The following is a 17,775-nucleotide window of genomic DNA, read 5'->3' as shown; positions in this document are numbered from 1 at the left end:
AATTCACCCTTGCCCCAACTCTGACACTGTTGTACCAATAAATTAAAAACCAGCAGGATCTTATTAAAGGGAAAAAGGCAAAATACCACATTTATTGTGAATACAGAAAGAATCATAGTGAGCAGTTAGTTACAGCTGTAACATTCCATTCAATCTCATCTTTATTCACTCATTCATTCATACAAACACACACACACACACACACAGGTTCTGCAAGGTTGTTATCATAGTAAGCAGTTAGTTATAGCTATAACATTCCATTCAATCTCATATTTATTCACACATTCACACACACACACACACACACACACACACAGAGGTTCTGCAAGGTTGTCATCATAGTTACCAGCCTTAGAGTTGCTCATGCCAAGCCACTGGCCAGGTGGCCTGGACATGAGGAGGGAGCAGGGCCTTGTCAGATGCTCATCTGATGCTCCTGGAAGTTGGTTTGCAGAATCAGACCCCAAAGTTCTCACTTTTTAAGAGTCTATTTTTATAGGAATTTCTTCCTATGCCAGTCTATGGGAATTGCTTCATCATGCTGTTGCTGAATCAATCAGCAGATAGCACATTCCTGACGGCTCCAAGAAGTTATCTTGTTCTTTGGTTCTCCCATTCTTGAGGCTGTTGGGTGGATTCCAGTCTGCCCTCCGGGGGTCCTCTGGTTATTTCCACTTGACGCCTTCTTCAGCCGATGGACACTGGATTCTTAGGCTGGCACCTCCCTGATCATTCAGTTGTTATCCACACCAAGCATCCGTCCACATACATCCTCTATCTCTATTTTAATCACAATTGTTAATACAACAAAAGGGCGGGGAGTCTCTGGGTGCTGTTTCTGTTGTTAGAGTATTGCTTTGAGTCTCTGTGAATTGCTTTGAGAACAGATTCTGTCTTAGAATGTACTAACGCAATTAGCAGCTTGCAAGTTTCACACATAGAGGGAGAGAAACAGTACCAAAACCCAAGAGACCTCTTAATTAGTAATACCCTGGAATTTAAACTATGGGGAATCAAACTCATTTGTGATTTTAATACAGAACTTCTTTAATATGATCCAACAACACCCCAAGGGAGGGTTGAGCATGTGCTCATTTCCATGCCCAGCATCTGCGCGAACTAGTACTGAGGGAGGTGGCAGGGGCACTGCCTCTTGGTGAGTCCTGTGCCACAGATGAGGTTAGCTCTGCACAATGCCTATTCTCTCTAGCCATGCAATGACTGGCTCTTGCACAGCTACACAAAGCTGGGGGGAAGGCTTCTTGCATCCTCTTTTTGTCCTTGAACACCTGCACTGGGCCAGTCACAGTCTGATCCTAAGTATTCACTTAGAGGTTGCAAGAGGAAAGACAAACCAAAAAACATTCAGTGCATCCTTCAACACCATTCCCCTAAGCTCAGTTAGCTAAGTTGCAATATGATATTTGAGCCAGCTGGAATTCATGACTCTGTGCTGGGAATTGGGATGCCACAGGCCCTTTTATAATACTTAATGTGCATGCTAAAAATGCTATGTAAGGGCTAGGTAATATTATTCCAAGATCAGTGCCCAGGCGGAAGTACCCCTTTAGAAGTAGCATATAGCTGCATAGCCCAAGAGCTTCTGTTCTCCAGTAGATGTGAAGCCTGTTTGATGGCTCTTGTGAGTTGCTCTTCTTCCAGAACAAGTAGAAGAACGTTTCCTTTCTCACCTCCTTTGAAAGATGCTGCTTGATGGAATGATATAGGTTTAAATCGAACTTAAAATATTCCCTCCACCCCTGCAAAAAAACCCAACAAGCTAGCAAAGTCTTGTGTTTTGTTTGTAGGTATAGCAGTAGGGATGAGTCCTGGTTCTGAACTTAGTTTCCTTTTGGTTCATACTTTTCCCCCCTCATTTGAATTCCAGCTCAGTCTTTTGTTTTATCTTGGGCTTTAACCACACTGGTGAAAGTGACCTGGAGAATCTCCCATTCTTCTATTTTTATGTTGAAAATGCACCTGTTACTAAATTGTATTAAACACACGTACTTCATTTTCTAAAAAGAAACCAATTCAGTGACTAATTTAGACTAGGAACTATACTGTGATTGTACAGCCAATCACTTCCTTTGCCAACAACAGTTCTCATCCTCACGGCATATAGCATTTTCACTGAAAGGAGGTCTCTCTTTTACAAGATACTAAAATCAGACAGGTAAGCTTTGACTAAATCCTTGGAAAACTACCAGAGATGAATTTTCATAGAGATGGGCTTTCATAAATTCAAATACTGACTCCTATCTTATAGCTAAAAGTCCTAGAAACTAAGAAATGTCAGTAACTGAAATACTGCAACACTAATAGATTTGTTTATTAATCCTGTGTGTTATCTGAAATTTCTGATGGATACCAAGAAAATACTGCCTTTATTTTTATTTCATTTTAGAACACCTTTATTGATTTTAAAACAGTAACATGGTAATGGCAAATGCAAAATAAATAAAACAAGGTGCAGTTACTTTCATCAAATAATCCTGTATACCATTCTGTATCTATGACAATTATATGAGAGAATAAATAGCAGATATTTTCTGTGTTCTGGATGTGTTTTAGTAGCCAGGCGACACTTGGACATGTTTAGCTTTCCCTGAGACACTGTGAAAGTTATCACTTAAAAGTGCCTGTGTGAAATCCACTGCTTTGGGATTACATGTTTTAGTTTTTGCTGAACCTAAAATGGCAGAATTTATTTAACTAGGTTCATATTTCTTGAAGTTTACTTGGAGTTTTCAGGTCCATATGAACACAGGAATTCCAAATGAACATCAAGCAAATTCCAGTGAAACATGTCAGTTTATTAAGAGAGCATATTTGGGGGGCTCATTGGCCCCAGAATAAAGTAAAGAGCGTTTCACAAATAGCAGCAGAACAAAAGGACCATTTCCTAGTGCTTGTGGAAATGGGCACGCTGCCTGCTCTATACTTAGAGATATTTCTTATGCCAGTAGATAGCACAAGGCAGATGGCTGATAGTATCTGCTGGATCAAAGAGTCCAGGTAGATTGAGAGAAGGTTCTGGGTCTGCCCATGACTTTAATAATGTTCCCCAAACCTTAGTGAATTTCAAGGTCATGTGAAATCCCAAACCATGTACGTTTCAGCTGGTTTGTTGTTTCAAAGAGAGAGTTCTTGCCTTCCTTTTTGACCCTTGGCTTTGGTTCCTAATGCCCACCCTGACAACTAGACTAGACTGCTCACATCCGGTCAGCTGACACTCTAGCCGGTCAGCTGACACTCAGTTTGTCTTAGATGGGGATGTGTGATTAACCTAGACTTACTTAGTTAATTGAAGGGTGAGTTCAGAGCAATCGAGAGGTCTCCTATTCGTCCAGTCATTAGTACCTCTCAGTTTAACGGTACAAGGTGGCAAAAGGAAACTAGGGCTTTTGGGGTGGGCTGTAATTTGAGAACCCCTTGGTGAAATTACCCAAAATTTGGATGTCTAGCACTCCCCCATGAGGCACATCAAATTTCATAGCAGTCCAGTTAACTATTTGGATTTCAGAGCACTTCCAAGAGTTGGGTTTTAAAGCATATACAGTGGTGGGAATGGAAACCCTCTAGCTGTTTTCCCGTATTGGTACGGGTGCAATATAAAAAAATGTACATTTTCTTAAATACTGTTTTCAGCTGTAATAATTTGTCAACCTTTTATACAAAAGTGCACAAAATTAATGGAAGTTAGAGCACATATTACCTAGTTGTGTTTGGAAGCTATGTTGAAGAAGGTTTTAGGCACACGGTCTGGTATGTTTTCTTGTGTAATGCAGAAGACAGTGTTCTGAAATGAAAGAATGCAGAAATAAAGCTGTACACAGGAAGATGCAGCTTTAAATGCTGATTATGCCCTGTGGTATCCCTTCCCTCTCAATTGTTTTACCTTCTACAAAGTTATATGTTCATTAATCTTTTGAATAACTTGCATTCCAAATCTTCTAGGAATGATGTATTTAAACAGCTAGTACAATTATATGTAATTTAATTGCCCACAATGGTAGATGAAATTCTTTGCAGCTTGTTTCACATGTCATTTTGCTTGGTTTTAATTATGTTGACATAATCCCCCATGTTGCCTGAGAGATTTCTTTAAAAGTCTTGAACTTTTGTTTGAATTATAAAGCTGATGAATTTGGGCCTCCATTTCCTTCTGATGAGCAGACATTATACCAGTCCTTACAGTCAATTAAATTACTTTCCCCCTTCTTTGCAGAAGAAAAGACAAGAAAAGGAGGCATCTATCTCCTTCTTAATTAATGAATTTTCTTATATCCACTTGTATAGAGTGATATTATCTGTTCACTGCAAAATACTAAGCAGCATTTCCTCTGGTTCTTTTGACAGGTTTCAGAGTAACAGCCGTGTTAGTCTGTATTTGCAAAAAGAAAAGGAGTACTTGTGGCACCTTAGAGACTAACCAATTTATTTGAGCATAAGCTTTCGTGAGCTACAGCTCACTTCATCGGATGCATACTGTGGAAAGTGTAGAAGATCTTTTTATATACACACAAAGCATGAAAAAATACCTCCTCCCACCCCACTCTCCTGCTGGTAATAGCTTATCTAAAGTGATCACTCTCCTTACAATGTGTATGATAATCAAGTTGGGCCATTTCCAGCACAAATCCAGGTTTTCTCACCCCCCTCCCACACACACACACAAACCCACTCTCCTGCTGGTAATAGCTTATCTAAAGTGACCACTCTCCTTACAATGTGTATGATAATCAAGGTGGGCCATTTCCAGCACAAATCCAGGGTTTAACTCGAACGTCTGAGGAGGGTGGGGGGTAGGAAAAAACAAGGGGAAATAGGTTACCTTGCATAATGACTTAGCCACTTCCAGTCTCTATTCAAGCCTAAGTTAATTACTGCCCCCCAACCTGAAGCAAATACTCACCAGCAACCACATACCACACAACAGAACCACTAACCCAGGAACCTATCCTTGCAACAAAGCCCATTGCCAACTGTGCCCACATATCTATTCAGGGGACACCATCACAGAGCCTAATAACATCAGCCACACTATCAGAGGCTCGTTCACCTGCACATCCACCAATGTGATATATGCCATCATGTGCCAGCAGTGCCCCTCTGCCATGTACATTGGTCAAACTGGACAGTCTCTACGTAAAAGAATAAATGGACACAAATCAGATGTCAAGAATTATAACATTCATAAACCAGTTGGAGAACACTTCAATCTCTCTGGTCACTCGATCTCAGACCTAAAGGTTGCAATATTAAAACAAAAAAACTTCAAATCCAGACTCCAGCGAGAAACTGTTGAATTGGAATTCATTTGCAAATTGGATACAATTAACTTAGGCTTGAATAGAGACTGGGAGTTGCTAAGTCATTATGCAAGGTAACCTATTTCCCCTTGTTTTTTCCTATCCCCCACCCTCCTCAGACGTTCGTGTTAAACCCTGGATTTGTGCTGGAAATGGCCCACCTTGATTATCATACACATTGTAGAGGAGAGTGATCACTTTAGATAAGCTATTACCAGCAGGAGAGTGGGGTGGGAGGAGGTATTTTTTCATGCTTTGTGTGTATATAAAAAGATCTTCTACACTTTCCACAGTATGCATCTGATGAAGTGAGCTGTAGCTCACGAAAGCTTATGGTCAAATAAATTGGTTAGTCTCTAAGGTGCCACAAGTACTCCTTTCCTCTGGTTCTTGTTTCTTAGATTCAAAGTACCCAATAGAAATGCAGGGTGTGTAATTTTTTTTTGCAGTAGAGACTAGTTAAACTGGATGAATAAGAGTTTATTTTGTTGAAAGACCCAGGACTGAGCATGAGTAGTTCCAGGACCCAGACAGGGGTGCTGAAAGCCATTGAATCAAACTGTAAATCCTGTAAATCAGTGTTTCCCAAACTTGGGACGCCGCTTGTTTAGGGAAAGCCCCTGGCGGGCCCAGCCGGTTTGTTTACCTGCCGCGTTCGCAGGTTCAGCTGATTGCGACTCCCACTGGCCGCGGTACGCCGCTGCAAGCCAATGGGGGCTGTTGGAAGTGGCATGGGCCGAGGGACGTACCGGCCGCCGCTTCCCGCAGCCCCCATTGGCCTGCAGCGGCGAACCGCGGCCAGTGGGAGTCGCAATCAGCTGAACCTGCGGACGCGGCAGGTAAACAAACCGGCCCGGCGCGCCAGGGGCTTTCCCTGAACAAGCAGCGTCCCAAGTTTGGGAAACACTGCTGTAAATGGTGGAAACCACTTCAAGCCAGTGATGCACCCCTAGTTCCAGCACCTATGGCCCAGTATACCATCTGGCCTTATCTACAGAAGCACTTGTGCTTAACTTTATGCAGGTGAGTTGTTCTATGGATTTCAGTAGAACTATTCCTGGGCATATTTGCGGGACTGACTCCATTGGGAGTTGCTCTTGTGCCCCTGATCCAGCAAAGCACTTGTACACAAACTTACCTTTAAGCATGGGATTAATCCCATTTACAGTACTTTGGTATTCCTCATTTGCTTAAAGTTGAGTATGTGCATATGTACTTTGCAGGGTCATGGTCAGGCAGTGACTGGAGAGTTGAGCCATAGTTTGTATGAGTATATAGTGGTATGTCATTTAACTTGTACTGGGATGAAATTGAAAGTGTGACATTTTGTATCTGAAATTTACACCATGGTTCAAAAAGTGATATAAGGACTAGTTTGAATGTTTAATTGGAAAACTTCATTACATTTAAATAAGGTAAATTATGCTATATACAACATAAATGGTTGAGTGTATTAATGTTAACATTTTAAAATTTATCTTATGGTGTATCGGCAGCTAATTTAGATTTTGGTGGGCAGGTGTAAATAAATCCTTCATTCCTATTCTAAAATGTATGGCCCCAGTTTGGCAAAGTATACAAACAAGTGCTTAAGTCCATCCCTCTTCATCAAAGCACCTCAGCACATGCTCTAGTCTTCTTAATGGGACCTAAGCACATGCCTGAAGTTAATGACCTACGTACGTGCTTTGCTGAATAGGGATGGCCTGCTGACGAAGGGCCTTGAGAAATAAGTGAGCTGCTGTATTCTGCAACTGTTGTAGACCCTTTTATCAATTTCAAGGAAAGCCCATGAAAGGAACATTAGGAACACATGACAATAGCCTACCCTGGATAAAATGGAGAGATAAATGACTGGTGAGATGTGCATCAGAGAGAAGCAGGTGGACCTTCTGGTTAAGCAATACAAGGCAATAAGCATTCTTGACCATTACTGCAGCACTGGCCTCCATTCTGAGAAAGGTAGTCAAGGGTGACCCGTAAATTCAGACAGTCTCAAAAGCAACATCTATACTTCCTGAATAATAACCATGCACAAGCCACCTGCTCGATTCTCAAAATATTTTCTTCTACCCACAAGCAGCACCTCTGTCATCTTTGAGTTGAGTCTTAACTAGCTGTTTCTCATTCAGATAATAAAATGTCTAGCTAGGCGGTCCATAATGGGCTTATTAAAAAGGAAGCTAATGGAGTCATGTGTCATCAGTACTGAAGGGAGAACAGACAACAGCAAATTTATATTTTTAGTGAAACTCAAAGTAATAGTTCCTTAAGCGTTTGTTGAACAAAGTTCCAAGATCTTTTTCTGCTTTCTCCTTTAGTAGAAAATTGCTTTTACAAATTGTACTGTATGTTCTTTGATTGCAGAATGAATTTAAATAAGCTTACATATATATGGATATAAAAACATACTTGCTAGGCAGAATATTGAATCCCTATAATTTTTCCATATACAAAAAATTCCTTTGGACTTTGATACCAGAAATCTATTCAGGCAGCTAAAATAAAAAGCCATAATTTATATCCATTGTTTTTACTGGAAAAAATTGGATTTTTAATCATTCTAGAACAGGGATCAGCAACTTTTGGCACACGGCCCATCAGGGAAATCCGCTGACGGGCCAGCACAGTTTGTTTACTTGCGGCGTACCCAGGTTTGGCCGATCGCAGCTCCCACTGGCTGCGGTTCGCCCTTCCAGGCTAATGGGGGCTGCGGATAGCGGCAGCTAGCACATCCCTCGGCCCGCGCCACTTCCCACAGCCCCCATTGGCGTGGAACCTACATTTCTGTATCTAGATATGCTGAAGGCAGTGTCTGTTGTAACCAGCATATTGTATTTGCATTTAGCATTGACTTTCACTGAGACTTAGGCTTCTAAATCACTTAGGCGTTCTTGAAAATTTTGGCCCTGTGACTGCTACATACTTAATGTGACTGACTTCAGAATCCTTTACTACTTTTTAAGAATAAAATGAGAGTTTTCTGAAACTTTGTTTTCATTAGGTTTCTGAATTAACAGCAACATAGAAACTTGACATCAGAATGTCAGGCAGGGTTATTAAACTGGCTAAAAACCTGAGGGCTCTGAAGAGGGTCTGACTCTGGTTGATTGCTCGTGAGGGGGAAATGACATGTCTGAATCCGAAATAATGCTCCCCAGTTACAGCTTCATCTAAAGCTCACTGAAGTGAAAGGAAGCCTTGACCTCTGTAGCCATTTGGATCATGCCCTTAATTAACCAGGAAGCTCAGCATTGTCCATTCCCACGCTAGGGAAAGTAGAGATAGAGCTGGTGCTAGGGCCAGAGCTAGAAAATTCTAGAAACTAGTAGCTGAGAGTCCAGTTCATATTCCAGAACAATTTCCAAAAAGAGAAACAATTTTTAGGTTTTTCCGGATCATGCAGATTGTTCAAGACCCTAGTAGAGAGTCGAAGTATATAGGATTCTGAGGTGAAGTGTTTTGAATTTGGCTAAGTCTAAGGGAATGCTGTGGGACTGTAGCTGCTGCCCAGTGGTTAGCTGAGAAAGGGACAGAGTGGTGATGTAGCAGAATCTGACATGGTACTTCCCCACGGCCAAATAGCGGTACTGCTAACTGCAAGCATTCACAAATCAGAAGACTAACCAAAATAGGCCCATGTGATTCCCTTGTTAAGAATGGTGTGGTATTCTGCAGTGATAGCTCAAAACACTGCAGTAACATTATTGTCAGCTGTAGCGTTTGGGACAATTAAAGCAGAATACTCGAGTATATTTTATAAGGATTTATTTCCAAGCTGAAATATACATAACCCTTCCCCCCCCCATTGTTCCTTAGACGTTCCTTTTAACTGCTGCAAATGGCCCACCTTGATTATCACTACAAAAGGTTTTCTTCTCTTCCCCCCCCCCCCCCCCCCGCTCTCCTACTGGTAATAGCTCATCTTAAGTGATCACTCTCCTTACAGTGTGTATGATAACACCCATTTTTTTCATGGCCTGTGTGTATGTAAATCTCCTCACTGTATTTTCCACTGAATGCATCCGATGAAGTGAGCTGTAGCTCACGAAAGCTTATGCTTAAATAAATTGGTTAGTCTCTAAGGTGCCACAAGTCCTCCTTTTCTTTTTGCGAATACAGACTAACACGGCTGCTACTCTGAATCTTGTTTCCAGTGTCTTTGCCTCACCTTACAGCATCATTACAGCACCATTTCTAGTAGCATGATGCATTACAGCACCATTACATGAATTACAAACATGATGCTACTAGAAATGGTGCTGTAATGTATGTAATGGTGCTGTAATGCATCATGCTACTAGAAATGGTGCTGTAATGATGCTGTAAGAAGAGGCAAAGACACTGGAAACAAGGTTTATGTATATTTCAGCTTGGAAATAAACCCTGGAGTGGGGCCGTGCCGTGGCACCCCGGCGCCCTGGCTGGAGCGCCGGAGTGGAGCCGAGCCACGTGGTGTGGCCCCCGAACCTGGCACCCCGGCTGGAGCGCCATAGCAGGGCCAAGCTGCTTGGTGTGGCCCCCGACCCGGCACCCCAGCTGGAGCTCAGGGGCCGGCTTAAAACGGTTCTGCAGGCTGTAGTTTGCCCACCCCTGCCCTAGGTCCTTGAATGATTGCCCCTTGCCTTACCTAACAGCCTGCTAATTATGGTCTGCTTATTTTGGTGCCTGTAGGCAGTGACAAGGGTCACTCAAGGGTCTTTGGCAGAACCAGCTCTTGGAGGACTCCATTGCTGGCTGCCTTACCTCTGTTAGTTCTATTTAGTTCAGTAGATTTATATCTGACACCTTCTGGGGGCACTTCCCTTTTGGTTTTCTCATTCCTCTGACAAGTCTATAACTCACTGTTTTGGGAGTGTGGTCTGTTTTTGATGCTATTACTATTCTTTTATTATTATTATTGTATATGGTTGATTGGCTTCTCTTCAGATTTTGTATTTAGTTTAATCATATAAACAGATGAAATAAATATTATGAGCAGGAGTTATTCCTGGAAACTCTTATTAGTGCTAGTGGAAGTGTGAATGGGTGTTCATCCAATTTTGCAGTTTAGAGCATTTTTAATGTAAAATAGTTACAGTTTTGTTTTAGATAATTATTTTTAAGAAATGAAATTTTGCCCTTCAACACTTCAGAATAGTAATAAGTTTTAGTGTGTTTATTGTAACACAAAATTCTTTATAACAAGCAAATAATGGATTAAATATGTGTGTGTGGCTTATTTTTGTCTGCTGTAGGCTGTTATAACTGAAACAACGATGTCTGTGGATCAGAGACCACTTAAGACAACCTGGTGCCCCAGCAGTTCAGAGCCACCCCCAGTCCAGAGAGCCTTTATTGTGCGACCGAGGGTGATGACTGCTACAGCATTCACCAGCAGTGTGGGAGGTTGGGGGTGGAGGGTGTCTGGGAGAAGCAGGGAGTGCATGATGGGTGCTTGCAGGAGACTGGGGGGATTGTGTGGGAGGTTGGGGGGTATTTGGAGGAAGCACATGGTGTATGGTGGGTGCCTATAGGAGGTTGTGGGGGAGTTGCGTGGGAGGTGGAGAAGCAGAGTTATCCCTGATTCACTCTCACCCCCTCCCCCGCACACATCCCTGTCAGGAGCAAGTACCAGGTGCCCCCCGCCTCATAGCTGCTGAGCCCAGAAAAATGGGAGGCACTTCCCCATTTCTGCTTCCCTCCCTCAGATCGAGCACTCTTCCGTGTGTGCGCGCAGGGGCCTTTCCAGCTGGTCTGACGTGAACAGACTGCACCACTGCAGTTCCAGGAGGGTCCACATGGGGCAATTAAAGCACTACGTGTTAAGGTGCTCTGCGATTCATATCTCCATAGACCGGTTTGTGGTACCCCGTAAAATCACTTCTCCCAGAAATCTGTTACGTGAGGTTGCTGCCTAGTTTGCCTATAGCTAGAGTGGTCTCTGCGGTAGATAGCAAGAAAGAAACTCTTCATATACTTCAAAGCACAAGATAAAATTCAAATTTACTTTCACTCTATTTTATTTACCCTACATTTCTTTTCACTTTTTCATCCTAATTTGTTTTGTTATTTTTCCATGTTGTGTATATCATGTATCCCAGAACATAACTGTATTTTAATAACTGCACAGTAAATTCAGAAAGCAGGCTCTGACACTGGTCTAATGAGTCCGAAGTATAACAAAGACAGCAAGAGTGGGAAGCAAATATATTGTTGAAATAATAAACCACATAAGAAGATCAACTTTTAAGCATCTATTAACCTAAATGTCTCTTTACTGAATGTATTATATGAGAGTGACTTCACATATTCACTATTAAGAGCTTTGGGTCTATCATTAGATGCCCAATGGATTCAATTCATTGAAGAAAAGCCTTCATAGATTTCATCTTGTGCAGACAGTTTCAGCCTTGTGAACAGTTATTTTATATGAAATCAATATTTGATATCCCTTATACATCACCATTTATCTTGTTCTTAAATCAATTCTCAATTTTCATTGGTGATTTTATGCCTTTTTAATTGTTTTTAATTTATTCTTTCATATTTAATGCATAAAAACTGTATTAATAGATTCTTAAGATTAAGAACATAAATGTCCAAACATCAGGCTATTCAGAAGTATAGGGAACCTGTCATCACTGTGGGTGACCAAAAATCCCAGGCAAGGTATAAGTAGAAGTGTTTAGCAAGTGACTCTCTTAAACCACAGATTTTTGTTTCAGACCAATCAGGGTAGTAAATACTGCACTGCATATCACTATGCTGTGTGGGGCTGCAGTAGCTCTGTAGCTCCAACGTGTCCCTTTCCCAGCACAAAGTGAAGACAAGAAGATTCACATAGCAATAGATCTCCTGGCCCTGGTCCCAGTCCCATATGTGTCCTGAACCCTGTTATGCAAGGGTTGCAGATCCCCTGAATAGACTCCCTAGAGTCCTACCCCTTCCCTTTGACACTGAAACCACACTAGTTCTGCTGCTGGGGATCCTGCGCAGCAACAGAGTTAGGAATTGCCCTTCTCTGAGGCCTGGTCTAAATGTAAAAATTAGATTGACCTAGCGACATCACTCAGGACTGTGAAAAATGTTGTGCCCTGACCACATAGGTCAACCTAATCCCCCGGTATATACGTGGCTAGGTCAACGGGAGAATTCATCTGTCAACCTAGCTACTGGCTCTTGGAGAGCTGGATTAATGACACTGGCAGAAAAACACTTTCTATAGTGTAGACGTAGGAAGCACCTACACTCCGGCACTATAACAGCACAGATTCAGTGCTGTAGCTGTGATGCTGTAGTGGTTGTACTATAAACACGGCCTAAAGAAAAGGATGTACTGCATTCATGCCGCACGCCATCACCAGTAAATTGTAACCGCTTCACTTCACAGCTGGTTTTTTCAGACTTAACAAAACATCCCTTCTTCACTGAGGCTGTAGTCTCTCTAAACAAAAGCATTTTCTTATTAAGGAATGTGGGAAAATATGTGGGAAAAAATTTCTTAAATGTTTCTCTCTCCATGCTGGGCTATCTCAGAAGCAGCCACACTACATTTCTGTATCTCACATTTGAGCTGAAAATAAGTATATAAAAATTAGCCGAAAGGATATATATTATCTGAAAATTGTAAGCACCTGCAAATAGGAACTTGGATGAAAGAGTCTCATGAAATCATAACCACAGCTGCAGTGCTATAAAAAGACATGTTTGGTCATGTCATATATAGTCTACTGCTAGTTTAAAAAGTGAAACACCTAGTTTTTGGTCCCCCATAGTGGAACAAAGTGGAAGTGAAAAGTGGGAGGTGTCTTTCTGCATCTGTAATCTTGAATATTCTTCTGTAGATGTCACAGTCCAGTGGGATCCACAGATGGTATCTTTGAACTGGCCAGAAATAACCTGGCACAGCAGGGTCCAAAGTAATGCAATAGGCTGGTCTACCTTAGCCTATAAAATCCACTGGTTTTTCGTAGACAGACTAGTAAACTTGTAAAACAGCATCCCAGTGTAAGTACTATGGATTAAACATGGAGTCAGATTCTCAGTTGGTGTACGTTTGTCAGCATTGCTCCATTAACTTCAGCAAGGCCCATTGTTTCTACCTCTAACAAAACACTCGTTTTTTAAAACTGAAACATTGTATCAAGTGAATACTATTAATGAATTGTTTAAACAGCAAGAAACAAAATCTGCCCTCAGTGACATACATACAACACCAGTTTACAACTATGGGGGTCACACAAATATGTCTGAGGACAGAATTTGGTCCTTTGTTATTATGAGTGTCCTTTCTTATTTTGAGAAAAAATGATTACTGCTTTAATTAAAAAACAAATAAATCATGATTCTGTCAATACAGATGTGAAGTATTTGCATTGGATGTGCAAACAGTTATTCAAATGTAATGTGTAATGTCTGTATGTTACTATATATAAACACATGCTGTCCCCCATATTCGGTAATCTTGTACTCTCAAACTCAAAGTGCTCAGCTTTCTTTCAGATGGTGAATTCATGATGCACGTGCAAGACTTAGCAGTTTCAATGCAGTCACCTTATTAGAAAAAAACAAAAAACTAAATATACAAAATGGCATCCTTCATGCAGGTTCAGGAGCCAGACAAAATTGTTCTGAGGGCCTAGCCGCTCCCAGGGCATACATGGCATGCACTCCCCATATGCAATTGGTTCTAGGGTATGTTCTGCCATCATCCCATATGCAGACTGCCCTTTGAGTTCAATGGGAGGTTTGCATGAAACATTGCAGGAAATGGCCTTATGCCTTTTTGGTCCAAAAAATAGTAATCTCATGTCTGTGTAGTAGAGTGACAAAACAGCTAGGACCCCATCTTGCTCCTGTTGAAGCCAATGGCAAAACTCCCTTTGACTTAAGTGGGGGAGGATTATTACCAAATTCCTCAAAGTATTGTCTTTTGTTTTTTCCAGTGGATGCTTATTTTTCCTTCGTTCCTTTCAGGTACAAAACGTTAATCCTTGCTGATCAAAAGGAAAAGCCATGGCCGCCAACATGGCTAACAGTGCTAATCATCTGCCCTACTTCTTTGGCAATATTACACGTGAAGAAGCAGAAGATTACCTGATGCAAGGAGGGCTGAGTGATGGACTATATCTGTTGCGCCAGAGTCGAAACTACCTGGGTGGCTTTGCTTTGTCCCTGGCACATGGAAGGAAAGTTCATCACTACACAATTGAAAGAGAGCTGAGTGGCTTTTATGCCATTGCAGGAGGGAAGTCACATCTGAGTCCTGCTGAACTCATTAACTATCACTCAGATGAAGCTGATGGTCTTGTTTGTCTACTGAGGAGACCTTGCAACCGGCCACCAGGTGTTGAGCCAAAAACAGGGCCATTTGAGGATTTAAAAGAGACCCTTATCAGGGAATATGTCAAACAAACTTGGAACCTACAGGTAAATGCAATCCCATTTCTGCAATAGAGATGCTTCACTCTGAATTTTTAAAAAGTCAGTATTATATGGGTTCCAACCCATTGCTACTGCTGTGTAGTGGTTAGGTTTGTGTTAACGTTGCTATATTTGCTTGTGTTTTATGAGCCTTTATTTTTCAGTACATTGTATTAATTTGGCCATAAATGTATTCTTTCCTGAAATGTGGCACAGTTTATCATTTATTTTTTAAGTGTTATAAGACCAAATCTCTCTATGCCAATCAGGATTGAAAACAAACCAAAAAAAGGAAAATAGGTAATTGTTAAACACACACATTTTTGTAAAGGAAGCTGTTGTATACAGAGTGTATGTTTGTGCTTGGCGCACAGTTATTTTGTGTTGTATCCTCCCCTCCTGGCCTGCTTTGTTTGTATGTCTATTTAGATTATATACAATTTAGAACAGGAACTTGTCTTGCTACATGACTGAGAGTTTAAACACAGCATTTTTATACCAAAAGCCTTAGTCTGTTGGTCTGTGAAAACCCATTTGAACCAGTATAGGCACGCAACCTGAAGGGGCAGTACACCACTGGAGTTGTTTGCAGGTTCAGTGACTAGCCTTACCACCTACTGGAGTTCCAAAGAATTCCTAGCCCAAAATGATATGTAACCATTCATAAACTTATACAATATGACAGGTTTCAGAGTAGCAGCCCTGTTAGTCTGTATTCGCAAAAAGAAAAGGAGTACTTGTGGCACCTTAGAGACTAACCAATTTATTGGAGCATAAGCTTTCGTCAGCTACAGCTCACTTGAAGTGAGCTGTAGCTGACGAAAGCTTATGCTCCAATAAATTGGTTAGTCTCTAAGGTGCCACAAGTACTCCTTTTCTTTATACAATATGATCTCCCAAAGATACCCATTGCAATATCTATCACAAACATAAACTCCAGATGTCTGAATTTCGGATTGTCTGTTTGAATTTAGTTTCTGCCCTATGAGTCCAAAACTTGAATAGTAACCAGATTAATTTGATCTAAAACTCTGATTATCCACAGACTTTGGATGTGTCTCACACAGTCCAGTAATTGGCATTTACTATGATGTTGTGTTTGTTGGGTTTTGTTTTGTTTTTTTGCACTGTAACAGAAAACAGTACAACTGACCCTTCTGTGCTTTTCCCACTCTGCAGGGTAATGCCCTCGAACAAGCTATTATTAGTCAAAAACCACAGCTGGAGAAATTGATAGCCACTACTGCCCATGAGAAGATGCCTTGGTTCCATGAGAAGATCTCTCGGGAAGAATCAGAGCACCGCGTTCTTTTAGGGACAAGGACCAATGGAAAATTTTTGTGAGTACTTTCATCTCTGGTAGTGGCAGTTGCCACCATGGTTGCTGCACCTTTTCCATAACTAAATCATGAATGAGACTGTGAGAAAGGAGTTGGGTGTTCACTGTGGGAAAGCCCAATGCAGTGTGACATTCATTGCTGCTAACCATTCCAAAGCTAAGCAGATGTCTTCGAGATTAGTTTTTCACCTTTACTCAAATGAAAATGTAGAGTGAAAGCAAGGGTCATGTTTTGTTCAAGCAGACATTGAGGGAAAATCTGTATGAAGCAGCAGAGGAATTCAGAGTGTCAAGAAAATTCCATTCAGCTTTATGACTGAGGGTATAGTACTGAATGTGATATCAAAGAAATACAAAATACTAGTAAACTACGTTAACATTTAGTGTCCATAATTATTATTTGTTTTTCAAGGAGGCAATGACAATACTTTGTTCTGCAACTAAGTGGCAGCAAGAATGTAATTAAATAATGCTCCTTTCACTTTATCATTCCATTCTGTGTCTATTTCTCTGTCCACTCATATGACCCCTCTACTGTTTACCTGATCACAAACAAGACATTTGGGATAATGATTAATCAGAGCTAGTTTGTCAGGAGAAGAGGTGGGCTGAAAATTTTCCAGTGGGACAGTTTTCTCTTGGAAAATGCTAATTTGACTCAATCAAAACATTTTGTGGGTTGAATTCAATCCGGAATTACAAATTGTTCTGGTGCCTCAGAAAATGCATTTTCGGATTAATTTACTATTCACCAAACAAATTTTGCCTAGCTGTAGTCACAGTTCCCTCCCTGGTCTGCTCCTGGACCAATGCAGCTACACACTGTAAACTGGACAGGGGGCAAAGTGACAATCTAGCCCTGAGTCATTTTCCTGGTTTCTGTAATAATTTGCCCAATATGTGTTTTCCACGGTAGAAGTTGAGAAATAAACCACTCCTTTATTAAACAGGAACAGGAACTCCAACACTTCTGTGAGTGATAGAAAGGAAACAAAGCTTTAGGTTACAAGTCACACACATCACATAAATATTCCTTCCCAAACAACAATATATAGCAATGTGTATAAGAATCTACCTTGTATTTATAGACTAAGTACTGTATACACTTGTTTCTGTGACAGTAGCTGCTCTGAAACAGATTACATGGTTTTTTTCTCTTGCTGGTACAGACAGGCAAGCTTGGCAGCTACATGGAGTGTAGAATTTCTGTGCCTTCTCAATAGGTGTTCTCATCTTCTTCCTGCTATTTCTTGGAATTTACTTTGTATGTGGTCTGAGTTAAGACACGCAACTGAGCAACTCTGGCAGCCTGCTTGTGGCAGCTGTCTTTGTTTTCTGGAATCTGTACACACATCATGGAAGCAGCTTCCAAAGCAGAAGAAGCCTAACAACAAACAGAAGAAGGTGCAAGAGCTGTCCTTCCTGAAACACTTCTTTGCCTTCAGTGGAGATAAGTGCTTTCTGGTCACTTGAACATCTGCTGTTCCCAGTAGGGGTTGGGTAGTTATGGCTTCAGCTTGCTTGAGATGGTTCTCAGGAGCTTTATTGGAGAACCTGGACTCAGCACACAGCTTAGTGTAATGAGGTTCACTCACCACTCTGGCGCCTTCTGACATCTATCATGTGAATTAGCTCTGCATGTCAGTGCACCCTCTTGGGTGGTGCCTCGCCACCATCACTCCTGCTCTAGGGCCCATGTCTCTCCAAGGACTGCAG

The 17,775-nt window shown here is 41.4% G+C and overlaps 1 protein-coding gene across 1 annotated transcript in view; it reads left to right on the top strand.

The window, feature by feature from the left end:
• The window catches only part of SYK (spleen associated tyrosine kinase), a 74,139-nt gene that overhangs the window by 17,733 nt on the left and 38,631 nt on the right, over positions 1-17,775 (top strand). Inside the window, exons 2-3 of the mRNA XM_074953089.1 lie at positions 14,274-14,726; positions 15,900-16,060. Of these exons, the coding sequence (XP_074809190.1) occupies positions 14,313-14,726; positions 15,900-16,060 (575 nt within the window). The 5' untranslated portion in view covers positions 14,274-14,312. The remainder of the gene's footprint in view (positions 1-14,273; positions 14,727-15,899; positions 16,061-17,775) is intronic.

The sequence above is a fragment of the Natator depressus genome, chromosome 5 (genome assembly GCF_965152275.1).
Source record: "Natator depressus isolate rNatDep1 chromosome 5, rNatDep2.hap1, whole genome shotgun sequence".
Classification (NCBI taxonomy): Eukaryota; Metazoa; Chordata; order Testudines; family Cheloniidae; genus Natator; species Natator depressus.
This window is presented reverse-complemented; position numbering and strand designations above follow the sequence as displayed.